At 43.3% G+C, this 17,671-nt stretch overlaps 1 protein-coding gene across 8 annotated transcripts in view; it reads left to right on the top strand.

The window, feature by feature from the left end:
- Nucleotides 1–17,671, top strand: part of LOC103651852 (serine/threonine-protein kinase ATM) — a 126,612-nt gene that overhangs the window by 28,373 nt on the left and 80,568 nt on the right. For all 8 annotated transcript variants that reach the window (XM_020550152.1, XM_020550151.1, XM_020550150.1 and 5 more), the window contains exons 26-34: nucleotides 1,381–1,537; nucleotides 10,092–10,138; nucleotides 10,255–10,318; nucleotides 10,490–10,564; nucleotides 12,006–12,128; nucleotides 12,462–12,647; nucleotides 13,376–13,500; nucleotides 13,936–14,005; nucleotides 15,887–16,014. In XM_020550152.1, the coding sequence (XP_020405741.1) occupies nucleotides 1,381–1,537; nucleotides 10,092–10,138; nucleotides 10,255–10,318; nucleotides 10,490–10,564; nucleotides 12,006–12,128; nucleotides 12,462–12,647; nucleotides 13,376–13,500; nucleotides 13,936–14,005; nucleotides 15,887–16,014 (975 nt within the window). The remainder of the gene's footprint in view (nucleotides 1–1,380; nucleotides 1,538–10,091; nucleotides 10,139–10,254; nucleotides 10,319–10,489; nucleotides 10,565–12,005; nucleotides 12,129–12,461; nucleotides 12,648–13,375; nucleotides 13,501–13,935; nucleotides 14,006–15,886; nucleotides 16,015–17,671) is intronic.

Genomic DNA, 17,671 nt, shown 5'->3' with positions numbered 1-17,671 from the left:
ACAGATTTATCTTGTCAAATCTAAGTGAGAACTATCATTTAGATAATTGTTATTGTTATATATTTACATTTTGAAGTTTATTATTTAAAGCACAGACTACTTTGCTTTTGCTATCATTTCCTTGAATGAAATGGCAGCTTGTATTCAGGATATTTTCTTGGATTGCTGATATAGAATTTTGGGTAAATATTTTGGTTTATGTCTTGGGCAGTCTGTTAGGCCTTATGGGCTGGGACAGTTGTATTAGACCGCCTCTTGCAGCTTACCCATATGGCCATGCAAAACACTGTTTTGCACTGTTCGCAGAGTGGAGTTTGAATATGGGGATGAGATGAGTAAACTTCTGGAGATATTCTTAGAGGACCATTTGAGTTAAGGTAAAAGATAAAATTAGCCATCTTGGTTAGGGGTAAGCCTCTCTGCATAAAAAAGGAGATATATCAATCAAGGGAAGCAAATAAGAGATCAATCAATTTTCATCTTCCCTTCGTTAGTTCATGGTGTCATCACATCCCCATTACCTGTGGCCTATTGTTCAGGACCACGTCGAAGTTACCTATCCATCCAACCCCCACCTCCATTACATTTACCTGTGGCCTATTGTCCATGCTGACGGCTTCCGGTTTGGTGACGCCCAATGCGGCGAAGGGCACGCCCAGTCCAGCCGCACGCGTGCGCAGATCGGCTGCGGCGGCCGCGCCCATGGGCGCGGCGGACATCGAGAAGGCCATGGGCGCTCGACGGCGGGAGATGGCAAGGAAGTGAGGGTGGCGGCCAGGAGATGGGCCTGGTGGCCGGCTGGGGAAGGGGGAGAGAGGGTGGCGGCCAGGGGAGACCTGGCGGCCGACTGGGGAAGGGTGGCGGCCAGGGAAGGCCTGACGACCGGCTTGGGAAGGGGAGGAAAAAATACCTAGCTCTATACCATGTGGGAAACCCTAAACTCTAAACGGGATTCTAACAATTTATCTCCTAATTTTCTGTAACTGAAATGATAACTGATAATGAATCATACTTGTGACTTTTAACTACTAGTGCAAAAGGGCCTCTAGTTGAGTTGGTTAGGTGGTCTGAGTAGCACCCTCAGATTTTGAGTTTGACTCCTCGTGGGAGCGAATTTTAGGCTGGGGTTGAAAAAAATCCCCTCGTATGCCCCAAGTCAAAGCACGTCTAAGGCCTGGCCCTGACGGTCGTTCTCACATAGGATATGGTACCACTGTGTATGACTGGGTGGGGGTTCAGGGATTTCATGACCCGTGTGAGAACATGTTCTTCTTAATAAAATGTTCGGTGTTTGTCTTACCCCCGCAGGATGAGTTTTTACATCTAACTATTAGTACTCTTTAGTGTGATTGTTAGCTTAACAACGTTTTCCTATATCAGCTCAAGCATTGGTGCCAAGATGGTGAAGTTCTCAAATATTTCTCCAGTTACAGCTAGAGAAGTCTTAGCTGTTGGTCCACAATCTGTTCTCGTAATTGAAACTGCTCTCATTACACTAGCTCATTTGGCTGTGCATAGCGAGGATGTTGAAGTTGAGGTATGTCCTTGTGGTCACACCTTGTATTGTGCAACAGAAGCACAGAGCTATGTGCTAGTCGCTAGTGTTTGATTGATTTTTTTCTCTGCCAACTGTTTTTGTTATGGAGCATTGTTTTCATATCGCCTGATCGTCTGATCGATGCCACTGGGCGATCAGACGATTAGTTGCGATTAGGTGACGATCAAGGTGATTAGTCGCTATTTGGCACCAGCGAGCCGCACTCGCACAAACAGGCTCGAGCCATCCCTGGTACATGCATGCAGCTAACTGCTGGATTTCTAATTTTCCTAATTTATCAAATTCCCACTTGAATGCAGCACTAGTACCACGTTGCACATGCATGCAGCCATGCAGGGAATTTATCAAATACCCCCACGTTGCACATGCATGCAGGCGCCGTTGCCCCTACCTGCATTCCGAATTTATTTTAAAAAAGAGGGCGGCATGTTTTTTGTGTTATACAAAAGTATAGCTGTTTTTTTTTCTCGAAAGCGCAGGAGAACTGCACATCATTATATTAAGTAGAAGGAAAAGAAGGTCCAAAATAGACCCAGTAGCTCTGTTCTTAAGGCGTCGCCTAGGCGTCCAGGCGGTGGTCTAACGCCTAGGCGCCTTGCCCGCCTACCTCGCCTAGGCGTCGCCTAGGCGCCGCCTAGGCGTCCAGGCGGTGGTCCAACGCCTTGGACCGCCTTACCGCTTTAAAAACCATGCCCAGTAGACAAAAACCCTCCTAAGGAGGTTTAAAACAATGAAAAAGGAAACAATCTATGATCCTAGAAAAAAAACAAATACAACCCTACAACGAGTAGCTAGGGGACACTGTTGGTGGCGGCAAGAAAGGAGAGACCCTTAGCTCCTGCCATTTCCCACAACTGCTGTTCCTCCCTTGCCTGACAGAGAGCTGCGGAAACACTAGGGGATAATCCATCAAAGACAATTCTATTCCGATGATTCCAAAGAATCCAGGCGCCTAAGGCAATAAGAGAATTGAGACCCCTCATAGCCATATCTCCAGAACTTTTGTCAATCTTCTCCCACCATCCCATAAAAGACCAGTACCAGGAATAGGAGCAAGATTATGCAATCTGAATTGGCGCAAGATTATGCAATCTGAATTGGCGCATCAGCAGGAACCAAAATTCCCTCGCGAAAACACAAGAAACCAGAATGTGATCCAAAGTTTCAGACTCCTGATCACATAAAGGACACCTCTCCGGATGGTCTAGTCCTCTCTTTGCCAACTTATCAGCTGTCCAACACCTATTTAGCGCTGTCAGGCAAAGGAAGAAGTGGCATTTGGAGGGGGCCCAAGTTTTCCAAACTCTTTCATAGTGACCGAAATCAACAGACCTAGTGAACAGCCCTTCATATGCAGCCTTAGCAGAATAAGCCCCATTTGCAGCAATACTGAATATATGTTTATCTTCCACATCTGGTAGCAGCTCCAAATCTGAAATCAAATTCCAGAGATGAAGATAATCCACTAACACCCCCACAGAAAAGAGATCGATCTTCTATCTGTCAACGCCTCCTGAACCGTTCATTTGTTAGTGATTCTTTTCGGAATGGCATCAAATAATCTAGGAACCAGATCTGCAATTTTCTGCCCATGAATCCATTTATCAGATCAAAACAAAGTATTAGCCCCATTACCAACCTTTGAAGTCAACACCATCGAGAAGAAAGCCCTTGCTTTGTCCGGTACTTGGATAGGTAGGCTGCACCAAGGTCGGTTAGGCTCAGTCTTTTGGAGCCAAAGCCACCGCATGCACAGGGCCCAAATAAGTTCCTTAAGACAACCGTCCAGCTGGAGGGGTCTACAAACTCTGCCCCAGGCAACCAGATAGTGCCCTCCTCTGACCTCCTTGTGCCCCCTCCATAAGAAACCTCTTCTAATTTTGTCGATAGCCTTGATAGCCCAAGGGGGGATATTTACCGTCATAGCGAGATAAATAAGCATTCCGGTAAGCACATACTGAACTTGCACTTTTCTGCCTGCTCTTGTCATCAAATCTGCTTTCCAACCTGGGAGTTGATCAACAATTCTATCCACAATAGGCTGCACCTAATCCTTGGTGAGATTTTTCAGGGACAACGGCAGCCCCAGGTATTTACAAGGAAAAGTTGAGATGTCACATGGGAGGAGGCCCTGAACCATTTCCAACTCCACATCCCCACATTGAATGGGATAAACACTAGACTTTTGTTCATTGTTGCGGAGACCTGAAGCTTCACCACAAAGATGTAAGATATCTAGAGTAATAGCAATATCCACAGTAGATGGATGCAAGCAAAGTGCCACATCGTCTGCATACATAGATACCCGATGGCTGATGCAGATGGGTTCTGGGGGAAAGATCCATGAGCAGACCTGCGTGTTCAGCTCTGGAAAACAGTAGGCCAAGAACATCCATTATTAGGATAAAAAACATGGGGGAGAGAGGATACCCTTGTCGGAGTCCTCTCCGATGCTCAATAGGTCCTCCTGGAATGCCATTCAGAAGTACTTGAGTGCTAGAGGAGGATAGAAGCCCACAAATGATGTCCCTCCAAACCTGTCCAAAGCCAAGATGCTTCATAACTTCGATGAGAAAAGGCCAAGAAACCGAGTCAAAAGCCTTAGTAATATCAAGCTTTAGGAGAAGACGTGGCCTTTTTTGTTGATGGAAAAGTCTTGCAGTTTGTTGGACCAACATGAAATTGTCTTGAATGAAACGTCCCTTAATGAAGGCACTCTGAATCGGAGACACCATATCATTCAAACTTTGACTTAATCGATTGGCCAATAATTTTGTAATCAACTTTGCAGCACTATGCACTAAACTGATTCGCCTATAATCTTTGACATGGACAACCCCATGTTGCTTTGGGATTAAAGTAATGTAGGCCGAGTTCAAGAAGCCAAAGTTGTCAAACTTCCTATTCCAAACCGCAGAAACAACTGCCATAAGGTCCATCTTGATAATTTTCCAACAAGATTTAGAGAAGCGCCCAGTGAAACCATCGGGACCTGGGGCCTTGTCATTAGGTAAACTCCTGATTGTTTTCCAAAGTTCAAGTTCTGTAACAGGCTCATCAAGATGTGCTAGATTGTAAGTTGGCATATGCAACACCTCCAAGTCAATAGTCTGCTCCCTATCCCCACATTCACCAATTAGCTTGGCATAGAAACTGTCCACCACAACCGTTTTTTCATCATGACTAGTGAGGATATGATCTCCGTTCATCAGCTGTGCAACAAAATTCTTGCTTTTTCAATGTCAAGAGTGCATATGAAAGAGTTTGGTGTTAGCATCCCCCTCTTTAAGCCATGAAATCCTCGATCTCGATCTCGCAATGGTACGCTAAAGCGATGATAAAAACAGGGAGTGTTTTTTCAGCAAATTTCTTAGCTAGATTTCAGCCAAGGACAAGGATCTACTATCCTGCGCTATTTCTAGCCTATGGAGAATTTCCCTTGACAGAGCCAACTGAGTCCTCACATGTCCCACATGCTTCCCACTCCAAGATTGCAACTTCCTTGCTGTAGCTTTTAACTTCACGTCCAAAGTCATAAAAGGGCAATTTACAGCTGCCACAGATTCCCAAACCTCCTGGACAACATAATGGAATCCCTCCAACTTGGACCAAAAGGCTTCAAAACAGAATCGTCTTTTACCCATTTTGTTGTCTCTAATGCCAAGCAGCAGGGGCAGTGATCAGAGCCTTCAGAGGCAGCGCTTTGAAGGACATTGTGAAATATCTCTTCCCACTCCACTGAACAGAGAACCCTGTCAAGCTTAACAAGGACATGACTGTCTTGCTGATTTGACCCCATATATTTACGTCTGTATAGTGGAATCTCCTTGAGACTCAAGTCCTCAATCAACTTCCTAAATCTCCCCATCATAGCTCTGTCAAGATTTGAGTTGTTTTTGTCTGAAGCTCTGTAGATGAGGTTGAAATCACCGGCAATCAACCAAGGTCCAAAGCAAGCAGCCCTAATGTCTCTCAATTCTTGAAGAAACAACATCTTATCACTGTTACTCTGAGGGCCATAAACACAAGTTACCCACCAGCAACGGTTATGTTCATTGCAGAATTGAATTGAGATGCTGTGTCTGTCAATCCTAGTCAACCCAGTAACTCCCAGGTGGCGCTTCCAGGCAACCAGGATGCCACCACTAGCAGTCTAGCACCACTAGACGGTAGAAAGGAGAACTGGCAGAAGTCCGAACCCAAGGCTGCTAGAATAGTTCTTGTAGAGATGACTGTCATTTTAGTTTCCTGGAGACAAACCACATCGGCTTTAGAAGACAAAACCAGATTCCGAACTGAGTTTTGACGATCAGAAGAGTTTAAACCCCTCACATTCCAACATATAATCTTGCCCGGTTCCATTACAAAACAATTATAGGAAGGCGACCCAAAAAGAAAACAGACTCACTAAGGGAAGAGGTTCCCCGGAGTCTTCCAGCCAAAGAGTGCCGCTAAAGCTTCAACATGACTTTGAGATAAGGAATGTTGGAAAAGATTTTCATAATCCTCAACGGCTTGCTGGTTGATGCCTGCATTCTCTGTGATGACTTTCAGAGACCGCATTACTTGTTTTGTGGCTCTGATCTCCAGATCCTGCATGTTGAATTCCACCCCTGCCCAGCGACTTGTCGGCTCCGTCGTAGCGCAGTACCAGAATCTTTGGCACCCGTTGATCGCTTGGAAAAAAACAGGAGCCGATAAAAGTTTTGAAGGTTCCTTTGTTACCTTGGCGATGAAGGATCTTCTTCTAGAGTTCATAGAGGGAGACGAGTCCAGTAATTGCTCACAAGAATCCCCAAAAAGCAGTCTGGAACTATCATTAGAGACTATCTACTCAGATCCGAGTGGAGCAGTTGAATCTGCTTCAACACCCGTCCCTGTTCCACTGAACTCCAACATTAACGGCCCGTGAAGCCTAGAGATGGTCTCAGACGGAGTAGCAACAACTCCTTCCACGTCCGAGGGGGGATAGGACGGAGTAACTGGTGTCACTTCAACATCCAGGCCCAATCCCATAGACTAAACCTCCACAGCATCACAATCATTATCTGCAGTTGTGGTATTTCCCGTAGTGATTATTCGACGCCGTTGATAGAAGAGTTTGACTATTGTTGTACCACCACAAGCCATCCCAGATAGCATAGGTATCCCACTTAGGATCGCTTTAAAATAACCTTGGTCCCTACATGGGATCAGAAGTGGCTTCAAAAACTTTATGGGTGGACATAATTGCAGCCCTTTCTAATCCCGACTGGCTGTAGAAATCCTCAATAAGTCCGAAGGCTGTGACCTAGAACCCCCTAGTTCCATCGATATATCAAAACAACAGGAATCAATGGAGATCCTGGACGTTTGACGAATCTCCCATTCAACAAGAAGGCAATCTAGAAGTGGGTCAGCGTGGTGTTGTAATTCAGAAGCGTCAACAGAGCACGACTCAGGGAGAGATAACAACTGTCTGGGCCCTGATCGGTGACTGGCTGAACGTCCCAGGGATAAGTTACGACCATCCCGCATGAAGGGGTTAGATCTCCCATCCCCCGTTGCACCTTGCCCTTGATGCAGTCCATGGTGGGCATGATCTTGAGCACCATCGTCCAAATTATCAGTAGGAGGACCAGAATGCGAATTGGAATCGTTCGGTCGGAAGGCAACGGAAAAACGAATAGTGATTGGGTAACTTAGAGCTATGGTTTCTCCAACGTTGCCCTCAACAACCTGAACAGACTCGACAATCCAGAAATCTCTTGAAGCAGGAATAGTAGACGGATTAGTGCACCAAGCAGAGCATCGGAAGCAGGACAAATCTTGCAGCGCCAAAGTATCCTGATGCACCTGATGAATCCAAGCAAAAGGGCTAAGAAGATGTTCCACCGTACTAGTTTCCCAAGCATGAACAAGAATTCCTCCAATCTCCAGATCAACTAAGTATGGGAATGCAACCCCCGAAGCGCCCAGAAACCTTGTCCAACGTTTACAAATAACAGAGAACATAGCTGTTCTGATGATAGACCAACGACTGATGAGGAGCTCTATCATGGTAATGTCAGGGAGAATCAGTAGCAAACTGCTTGAGGAAATCCTGCGGATGACCAATGATGTTTCGATGATATTCAGTCGTGGAGCCAGAAGGGCGGCAATCTCTGCTTGACCTATCACAAGGTCACTAATAATAGTTAACACCACCGCAGTCCTGAGATCATCCTCTGATGCCGAAAGCTTGTTACTCCATCCCATAATGCATGGTGAGACGATACTGGTGGAGGCCTGTGGATCATTGATGTCCAGAGCTTGCAGCAATCCGCCACCCAAGGAGTTGCCCGATGTTGGGCTTGCATGCCTTCTAGTCGAACGTCGTCGTTTGCGCGGTCGACGTCGACGAGGCCGGCCAGCCACAACACCGGAGCCCTCACCCAGATCGGCATTGGCATCATCAGCTCGCATAGAGTCCCCTGAATCACCCGACAAATGAGAAACAGGGCCCCAGTCTTCTCCCGCCGTAGAGGTTGGCTTGCGAGGAAGAATGGGAGCAGCTCTTTCCACCTCCAGATGTTGATGAGTCTTCCGTCTCCACACCAGATTCTTCGGCTTAGATTTCACCGAGGAGAGCCTCCTCCGGACCGAGACACGTGCCTCAGGTCGAGGATGCTCCCTCCATCCACCAGCGAATGTAGGCACACCATCATATTTGAATTGATGAATTGATGCCATTTGCACTCTACCACAACTGTAAATAAATGCTAGAGTAAGAGCTGATTACAAACCAGCAATGTCATTAAAAGTTTCTCATCTCCAAAATCTTCCGCTGAAAGGCATTTGAGCACTTGAATACAACACCCCAAAAACAATGCCTTCGTGAACACATGTTTTGGGGGAGCCAAGGAAACACAATATCATTAACAAGGCAATTGATTGCTGACCAAAATATTATCCAGTTGGTGGGAATAAGATACATTGCCTGTACACACAGTACAAGCAAATCTACCTACTTCAAATCCAACCTTGATTATTATGTTCAGGACCAACAACACATTGTCCAATCAGCTAGAGGTGCTCAACGATTCCACCAGGTAATCAAATGTCTGTCTTCGAGGTTTTATGTTGTCCTTCAACATACCTGCCAACCATGCTATGCCCTCCTCTGATCGATTGATCTTACAGAAGCCATTGATGATGTGATCGATTTGTCCACACCAGTGGCTCCAAGGCTTTAGTCTGCATCAACTTGATCAGGTCTACTACATCATGCACATGCCCGTTCTCGCACATGGCACATGAGAGGACTGAAGGTTGACGACGTTGGCTCCAAACCGGATGATAGCAGCCACTCACCAGGCCAGAGAGTTGCAGGAGCCAGAGCTCGAGCCTGCGGCAGCCCCTTCGCTAGGATGCAGTCGTCGCCGCGTCCTGCTGCTCCTCCAGTCCTCTTATATGCGCCAAACCCGGCTTATATGCACTGCCTCCCCACTCTACGGTACCAGTCTGGAGGACCGGGTGCCTGATGGCCACAACTCCCTTGACTGCTCGGCTCCGCTGACCAGACACCCACCGCCTTCGCACCACTGCAGGTATCCCCATCGTCTCAATCCTGGAATCAAGCCGGGCATGTAGCTGCCTTGAACTAAGTTGCCCTTCAGAACCTAGGCCCATGAGTCATGGATTCTGGCACGACAAACCACATGTCCCCGACGGATGGTATTGTCATCTCCCGCCTCCCACCACCTTATTCCTCCATCCCTATAGGCAATTGTACTACCATCCTTGTTGCCTCTCGTGGCTGTTCTGTCCTTAGTAACCAGGTTCCCGGATCGATGGGATCGAGGAACGGGAACGTGGTACGCAGTACGCTACAAAAACTAGGATTTAACACTATTGGAACGAGATTGTTCCAACGTTCCCAGAACGAGGAACGTGGCCAAGTTCCCAGTTCCTGGTTACTAAGGCTCTGTCCTCTCCACAGGACACCACTCTTTTTCCTTGCACAACGTCCTAGTAGCTCCTTCCATTGTTCATAACCTTCTCTCTGTCCGTCAGTATCCTTGTTCCTTTCTTACTCCTTTCTTAATGAATTGACAAGCAGCTCTCCGGCGCCGTACGAGAAAAATCCCTGTTCCATAGAGATTGACTCCTTTGGTTATCTTGTCAAGGATAACCTGACGCGTGATTCTTTGTTGAAATAGCTCGGGCGACCTATACACCATCACCCCAACAACACCTATGATTGTCCCGCATGCCAGCTATTAGGAAATGATATGTATATGATCTGTTAGACTAGAAAGGATACAGATACAATTAGGATATGAAATGATGCATCAGATTTGTATCTATCTTCCTTGCACAACAAGCCTATATAATCATATATATGAAATCCACCCCCAATTAATGGGTGTGAGGTGTCCCCTAATTCTCTACGACATTGAATTGTTTCAGAAGTATTGGTTCAATCAGTGATTTATACTACACATGCTTTATGCAGTTCACATTTTAGTCGTTCAGTCAACTAAGTTGTGTCCTCTGTTTTCTGATGTTGCAGTGTTTGTTCATGATTTCTGCTGCGGCTGCTATAGAGCCTTCTCAGCGGTATTTCTTTACAAGCAATGAGCATGTCTATGTTGGTGTACAAAAATATTTTTTAAGATCAGTAAACAGAAACCAATTTGATGCTTCATTTAGTTTTATGGTTACTTCCTTTTCAGAGAATTAGCTTTTGCGTTATTTGATTCCATTTCAAGGAGGCTTGGTTATGCTTCAAGAAGCAAGGTGACTGGACACTTTTGTAGTGTATAGTCTGTACAGTTTTTTTGTTGTTCCTTTTCATAGTGTGTCAAATGTGCCAACTGAATCCGAGATTTTTTTATGTTTATTGTAAAAGAGAATGAATTGTTTTGACATATTACAGTTTACATATTTTGATACCTCTTTGGTATGCAGTATCTGGACCAAGTGATGGGCCCGATTCTTTTTCGATGGGTTGCTTGTGAGATGAATCTAATTTCACTTGTTGAGGTAACATTTAGTTCTAATGTTTCTGGATGTGTTTCTGATATCATCATAGATTCTCCCCCATAATTTCCTTCAAAAAACGAAAAATGTCGGCATGGATTCTTAATATGATATTGAGGTTTCTCTGTGGAGTGATATAAATGATTCCGTTTATGAGATTTGCCTAACTCAATTTACATGATTTTTTAAGAAAAGAGTTACCTCTGCTTTTATAAAGTGATGAGATTCACCAGGAAGTGCTAGGGTTGGCCTGCATACAAAAGCACTAAGAAACCTATCCAACAACTATCCTATTACTATTAGATTTCACCAATATCAGACAGTTTCGGTTACTTCGTGTTCTTTGGCGCCAACCTCGTCACCTGGACCGCCAAGCGGCAGCCCGTCATCTCCCGCTCCAGCGCAGAGGCCGAGTACTGCGTGTGGCCAATGGCGTGGTAGAGGCCTCCTGGCTGCAACTGAAGGGTTATGCGAAATCGGAGGTGTTGACGGTGGCTGTTCATATGGAACTGTAGCCGTGGCCGTGCCAAAAATAGGAGGCCCAAAAATACCTAACACGCATGGTCGGTTTGTAGTCCAAAACGGACGACTAGAAGATTAGCACACCTAATCAGGTCAATACTTCTAATCGCCCCATAATAACCGACCTGGCCGACTAATCGCGATTTGTTGGACGACTTGAAAACAGAACTTAGAATTGCTGAAAATATTTGGAATCAAAGGAACCAAATTATTTATGCTTGATTTCATGATGTTATGTTGGAACCAGGCAAAGGATCAAACTCACGTGACAAACGCTAGCACTCTAATATACTCCCTCCATTCACTTTTGATAGTCCTATTTTCAAAATTGAGTTTTTCATTTTTCATAGTCCTATTTGAGTTGTGGTCCGAAATCTGATATAAATGACTGTTTAGGTCCCCGTGCAGATCATCTAGAAAAAAAGACTGGTGCATGTATACGAAAACATCAATACCGAGGAGTTTTCGCAAAAAAAGAAGTGTTTGATGATGTAATTAATTAGATGATAAGCAAGAGTTCTTCTCCTTGGTCATACATACTAGATCCAATGTACAGTTGTGGTGGCAGACACCTTTTTTTGGTTTTCTGCTAGTGACTACACACTGAAACAGTGCGAAGCTAGCTAACAACTTGACATACATACTAGATCCACTAACACGCATGTACTAACTAATCACATTCTTAACCACCTGGCTCAATGTCAACACATTAGAGCCACATGATCATGCAACATAACAAAATGATGTGGTTAAACACATCTATCCCATACGCCACATGCAAAACTCAGAACACATACAAGTCAAAATTAGTGATGACGTGTTGACCATATGCTAGTAACTTTTTTGTTACTATATTTAAATATCACCTTTGTTTTGTTTTTCTGTATTTAATATGTAGTGTCCAATACTGCTAATGCAACAGGTGCAAGAAATGTTTGGTTATGGATCTGCTGAGCCAAACAACTTTGTTGAACATTGTAGTTCATGGCTTCTCCCTTTCCTCATTCTCAGGGGTGATGGTGCTGATATGAATTGGATATCGAAGGTGAATGTTTACTGTTATTCCAAAAAGACTAGTTAGTGCATAATATATCATTAGTTTATACGTAGGGGTCATATAAACCTATAGAAATGCATATCAACAGCTAAATTTTCTCATCCCATCAAAGGAAAATATCCAAGACTAAGTACAGCATCCCCCCATCTTGTCTTCTTTAGACCTTTTTTTTCCACTTCTTAATATAATGGCGCGCAGTTCTCCTGCGCTTTTTGAGAAAAAAACTTTTGTGTTCACAGTCCTGTTTCCATGTTCTAATCTCTCTCTTATATATATATATATATATATATATATATATATATATATATATTTGTTACTCAGATTTTATCTCAACCTTTGTCAATCATTATCAAGAGATACTTCGTTCCAATCTTTGGAATGTGCATTGCTGTCAGATGTGGCACAGGGCCAGAGAAGGACTTAGCTGAAACTGTCTTATGTGAATCAGTTTTGCAGCTTGGTGAAATTTCTGAACTTGAGCGTGATGATCTCATTAAAAAACACATGGTATGCTTCCCAATTAGAACATCTCTTAATCTGCACGTGCTTTCTGATGTTCCATTGCTGTAGTATTCTATCTTGTCTATATCGTTTAATACATATATCAGCCATAAGCCTTTTAAAACAGCCAAATTTGGTTATATGTGTTGCATCATATACCGACCACACTGATGTGGTTGATTTAGGTTGCTATTTTTTTTGTCGATTATGGCATTGTGTTATTGTGGATGGTTGGATGCATTTGTTGGGTGCATGTATCAGCGGTGCTCACAGCCCAAGATGGGGAACAAGGAATCAACAAATAAAGAGGCTTATTGATAAGATTGATCAAGGGATTTGTCTTGTTAGCTGGCAAGATAGGTTAGTTGATTGGCTAGCTAGTATCTGGGAGATTTGTGATTCAAAACTATCAGTATTGTGTCATGATACGGTAGTGCTGGACTATTTTGGTAGTAAGTATGAGTGTATGACAAAGATTTTTAGAATTGTTGAGGTGATTCCAGACCTTTGAATTCAGGCTTGCAATATCTTTACAGCTGTAGTTAATAAGATAACATTATTCTGTCTGTTGACATCTGTCAACACCAAAAAATACTAACTGAGCTTTTTAGATGCGTGATGTTTGTGCTACTACTAATTGTGTTCATTCCCAGTTTCATTCTTGCTTATTATGTATGCTTATGTAAAGTTGTTTCAACTTTGGATCCTTATCGTGCTCATTCTTCTATTTATAGGTTGCGATCGTTGCCTTTTTGCTCTCTGTTTCTTCATCTGCTCATGGGCCACAAATTCCATATTTTTCCAAGAAGAATGTTGCACTTTCAGTCAGAATGGTTGTTGATGGATTTGTGGACACAATGTATATCCTCTTCGTTTCGCCCTATGTGTTCTAATGGTTAAATTATAATTCGCGAAAGGGCCTCTAGCTGAGTTGGTTAGGTGGTCTGAGTAGTACTATTAGGTCTTGAGTTCGAATCCCAGTGGGAGCGAATTTTAGGTTGAGGTTAAAAAAAAGGTCACTAGCTGGTTCCCTGGTGTGCACATGAGATGGACTGACCTATGTGGGGCGGGTCCTCGTGTAGGGGCTCGGAGGGCTCAAAGCACGGGTAAAGATCTGGCCTATAGGGGGTGGACCTTCATGCTGCATGGAGATGAGCTTTCATGGCCTTTCTCGGTCGGGGCTCCGATTGAGCTTCTTAATATAATACCGTGGTGGCGGTCTTTCCCCTACCGGCCCAGTTACATTATAATTCAATCATTATTCCAGTATCAGGACTGACTTTTCACATTTCAGGGATGATAACTTGGCTGATACAGTTGTTAGTGATAAAGTTAATATATTTCGTGCTGACAGAGTTTTTAAGGTATTCTGTTTGTCTCATGATTATCATTTTTATGAATTCAAATTCTGCAAAGGATAATGCATTTGTCTAACCCTCATGTTTTTTTGAGGGCACTGCCTAGCCCCTAGCTGCTGCAATGCCTTTATCTTTGTTGGTATAGATCAGGGTTCCTTACCTGGACTAGAGAATGCAGTTATTGAGTTGAGGAAGTGGTATAATATGACAATACTGTTAATACCGGGTTTCAAATCCTCGTCTGCAAGAAAGAAAAAAACCGTGCTGTGCTTCACACCAAAAATAGTGGCAGCGTGTGAATATGTGGTAACCGCTCAGATTATGCAAGGCGTCCGTAGTGGCAGTGGCCACCATCCAGATTATGGTGCGGATCAATAGGGTGACCCCAGGGTTTGGGGTTTCCTTGGCTGGTTTGATTTAGTGCAAAGCCGTGGTGGCAGTTCTTCGCTCACTGGTCATGTTTTTAGTGTGCACTGGAAAACCAGCAGGTGGCAGTTAGTTGTTAGTAATATAGAGGCTGAATTGGATGATAATATTGAGGCCCAATACGACTACTATATATAGATACATGAAAGAGACAAGAGGGAAACCCTAAACTTGGAGATTGGACTAATACCCTGGACTTGGAGATTACACTAATACCCTTGACTATTATACCTTAACACCCCCTCTATAGTGTTTTGTACTGTTTTATATCTCTAGTGTTAATTTATTATTAAATTTGCTAAGCTATCAAAATAATGATGAAAAATTTAACATGTGTTCATTTTTAAAATAAAGTATGATGTCATATATAACCTCACGATATTAAACTCAAACTTGTATGCTTTAGAACCAAAAATAACATATCTTGTTAATGGCTAAATTGAACCAACTCAAGTAGTTGGAGGTAGTAAATCGAGACAAACATTAGTTTATTTGGACATATGGCAAACTTGATTGAAAGAATTTGTACTTTCTTTAAATAATCGTGACACTTGTCCAAAATTTTATGCTGTATATACATGCTCTCAGGAGCAAAGCTTAGTGTAGGGCTCAATGTTTTCAAGTCGTCTAGTTGACCCTAGTCGTATAGCTACCGACCAGTCGACTAGTCGCGATTAGTCTTCAACCAGATCCACATCTACATGCATCAAGCAGATGCCGTGCATCTAATCAAACAGAGAGGCCAGGGGGCACACATCAAACAAGGAAAGTAGAGAAGTAAATCACACTCTATGCTCCCAGATATCTCTATGAACAAACTGAGGATCCTTTTGCAGTATCCCATATGTGCTTTAAATTTATTCTTGTAGTACAAGAAAGGTGATATGGAATTTGTCATCTAGGATATATCATACTTTGATGATGAACTATTAAGAATTCAGGAAAAAAACAAACAAACAATATTTCAACATCAAACTAAGAATACACTACATCAATACGAAACCCATTTGCATGTTTATTTAAACAATAAGTTGCGTATTCATCATTATCCAATTTGTTTTGATATTTATGGTTTGATTACATAGAGATCACTATCCAATTTGTTTGTTTTTGCTGGATACATCTAAACAGCAACTTTAAAACTGTACTTGTGGTTTGATTACATTGTGATTAAAATAATTACTTATTTTGTCCTTCATTAAAAAATGAGTTTCCCTGAATATTTTTGTAGCTTGTCCTGTTAGTGGGCATAAGGTGTTCACTTTTCTATCTCATTTCTCTCTACAAACAGTATTGTAATAGCACGAAATGGTCGAAATGGTCTTCTTTCTGTGAAAACAAATAATATAAGTTTTTGCGTATAAACTAAACGAGCATGACTTAGATATGTAAATATACACAATCTTGTAGAGTGTGGTGTGATTATGATCAAGTTCCATCTGTCCTCTTAATCTATTGCAGTTCCTGTTGTCGATACATCAGCAAGTTGCAGATGCCAGCCATTCCAGGCACATGGGTCATCGTCTTTGTGCAATTGAGGTTTTAATAGATGTACTTGGGCACAGAGTGGTTCTTGAGAGCACTTGCTTGTGAGTCTTTTTATTTCTTTTTCCTGTTTTATTGTTTGTGCCACTTGATTGTAAGATATATGCGGGTTTGAATAATACTACATTTATGCAATTACCTGTGCAAACAAACATTTGGATACTATTCTGACAAAAGAGTCAACAACTGCAGCACCGCCTTGCTTTATACTACTGTAGCAATTACTTGATGTTATTTCTGATAAAAGAAGCAAGGAGGTGCATGCATTGAGCATGATCTCTGCCTAACATCCATGTGATTTTTAGAACTACAGAATATGTGTTATCCAAACCCCTCCTTGCTTTATAATACCTAGGTATTTCATATAGCTGTGGTATGTTTGAAATCTCCAAAAATACTTTGTTTTCAATCAAGGTCTTAGGGCGTGTCTAGATTTGTTGGCAGCTTGCCACGCCTCACCTTGCTAAGCAAGACTAACCTTGCCAATGGAGATGAGACAAATTGGCTCGCTTGCTCAAGCAAGGATAAAGTTGGAAAGCACCATTGACGAGACAATCTAGCTGTGCATCCAAATGTTTTTTTTGCTTCTGTGTTCTTGCTGAGCTGTGGAAGCACACATTGGAGTCGAAAGGTTTCAGACTTAGGACCAAGACCGAGTACATGATGTGCGATTTCAACGCGACTAGACATGAGGATGGAGACGTTACCCTTGATGGGCAACTGGTCGCTAAGGAGGAGTCTTGTCGGTATTTAGGATCGATGCTACAAAAGAATGGTGACATTGGTGAAGATGTTAGGCACATAATTTCAGTGGTGTTGGTCCGGGGTATCTGGCTGCAGCTCTAGTCCATCAATCAAATCCCAGACGAGCAAATAATCAGTAATGACCTGAACTGTTAGTGCTCCTTGAATATCATTCACCCAACTCCTGATAGCAAGTGCCTGACTCACTGTACGCCGCTTTACTGCCTTTGTAGGAACCACCTTGAAGAGGTTAGGCACCATTTCAGCAAGTGTTTTACCTTGGATCCAGTGGTCAGTCCAAAATTTTGTGGATCTCCCATTTCCAACCGTAGTATACACTGCCATATCGAAGAGAGCACCAGCCTTCATGGGGACCATGACTGACAGTCCAGCCCAAGGTCTAGAAGTGTCTGTCTTTTGTAACCATAACAAAGTTTTGCTAGGCGCTTGGCGGAATCTAGGCGATGACCCTTAGCCTAGGGACTAGTCCAGCCTAGGCTTGCCTAGGCGATGCTAGGCGTTTTTCTAGGCGTTTTGCCAACTTATATAATATATACATTTATAGATAAAAAATAGGGAATAACCGAGGAGACATACTTTTATCTTGCACTTTCAGATTGACCCTCACCCTCTGTCATCTGAGTTCTAACCAACAGCCAACAAATTACAAACTGAATATGTATGGATTATGGGAATAACCGAGGAGAGAAACAAGATTGGGAGGAGAGAAAGCAGGAGCCGCAGGCCTTGAGCAACAGTCAACAAATTACAGGAGAGAACAGAGAAGCAGCCAAGCAGGACAGGAGCAATAGTCAACAAATTACAAGATTGGGAGGAGAGAAGGAGGATTTACCGCGTACAGGAGAGAAGCAAGCAGGGGTCAATTTTCTTCTCTGGCGCGCGTCCTTTTCTCTGCGCTCTTCCTTTTCTTCTCTGCGCTCTTCCTTTTCCTCTCTG

This window comes from Zea mays, chromosome 3 (genome assembly GCF_902167145.1).
Source record: "Zea mays cultivar B73 chromosome 3, Zm-B73-REFERENCE-NAM-5.0, whole genome shotgun sequence".
In the NCBI taxonomy this organism is placed as follows: Eukaryota; Viridiplantae; Streptophyta; class Magnoliopsida; order Poales; family Poaceae; genus Zea; species Zea mays.
This window is presented reverse-complemented; position numbering and strand designations above follow the sequence as displayed.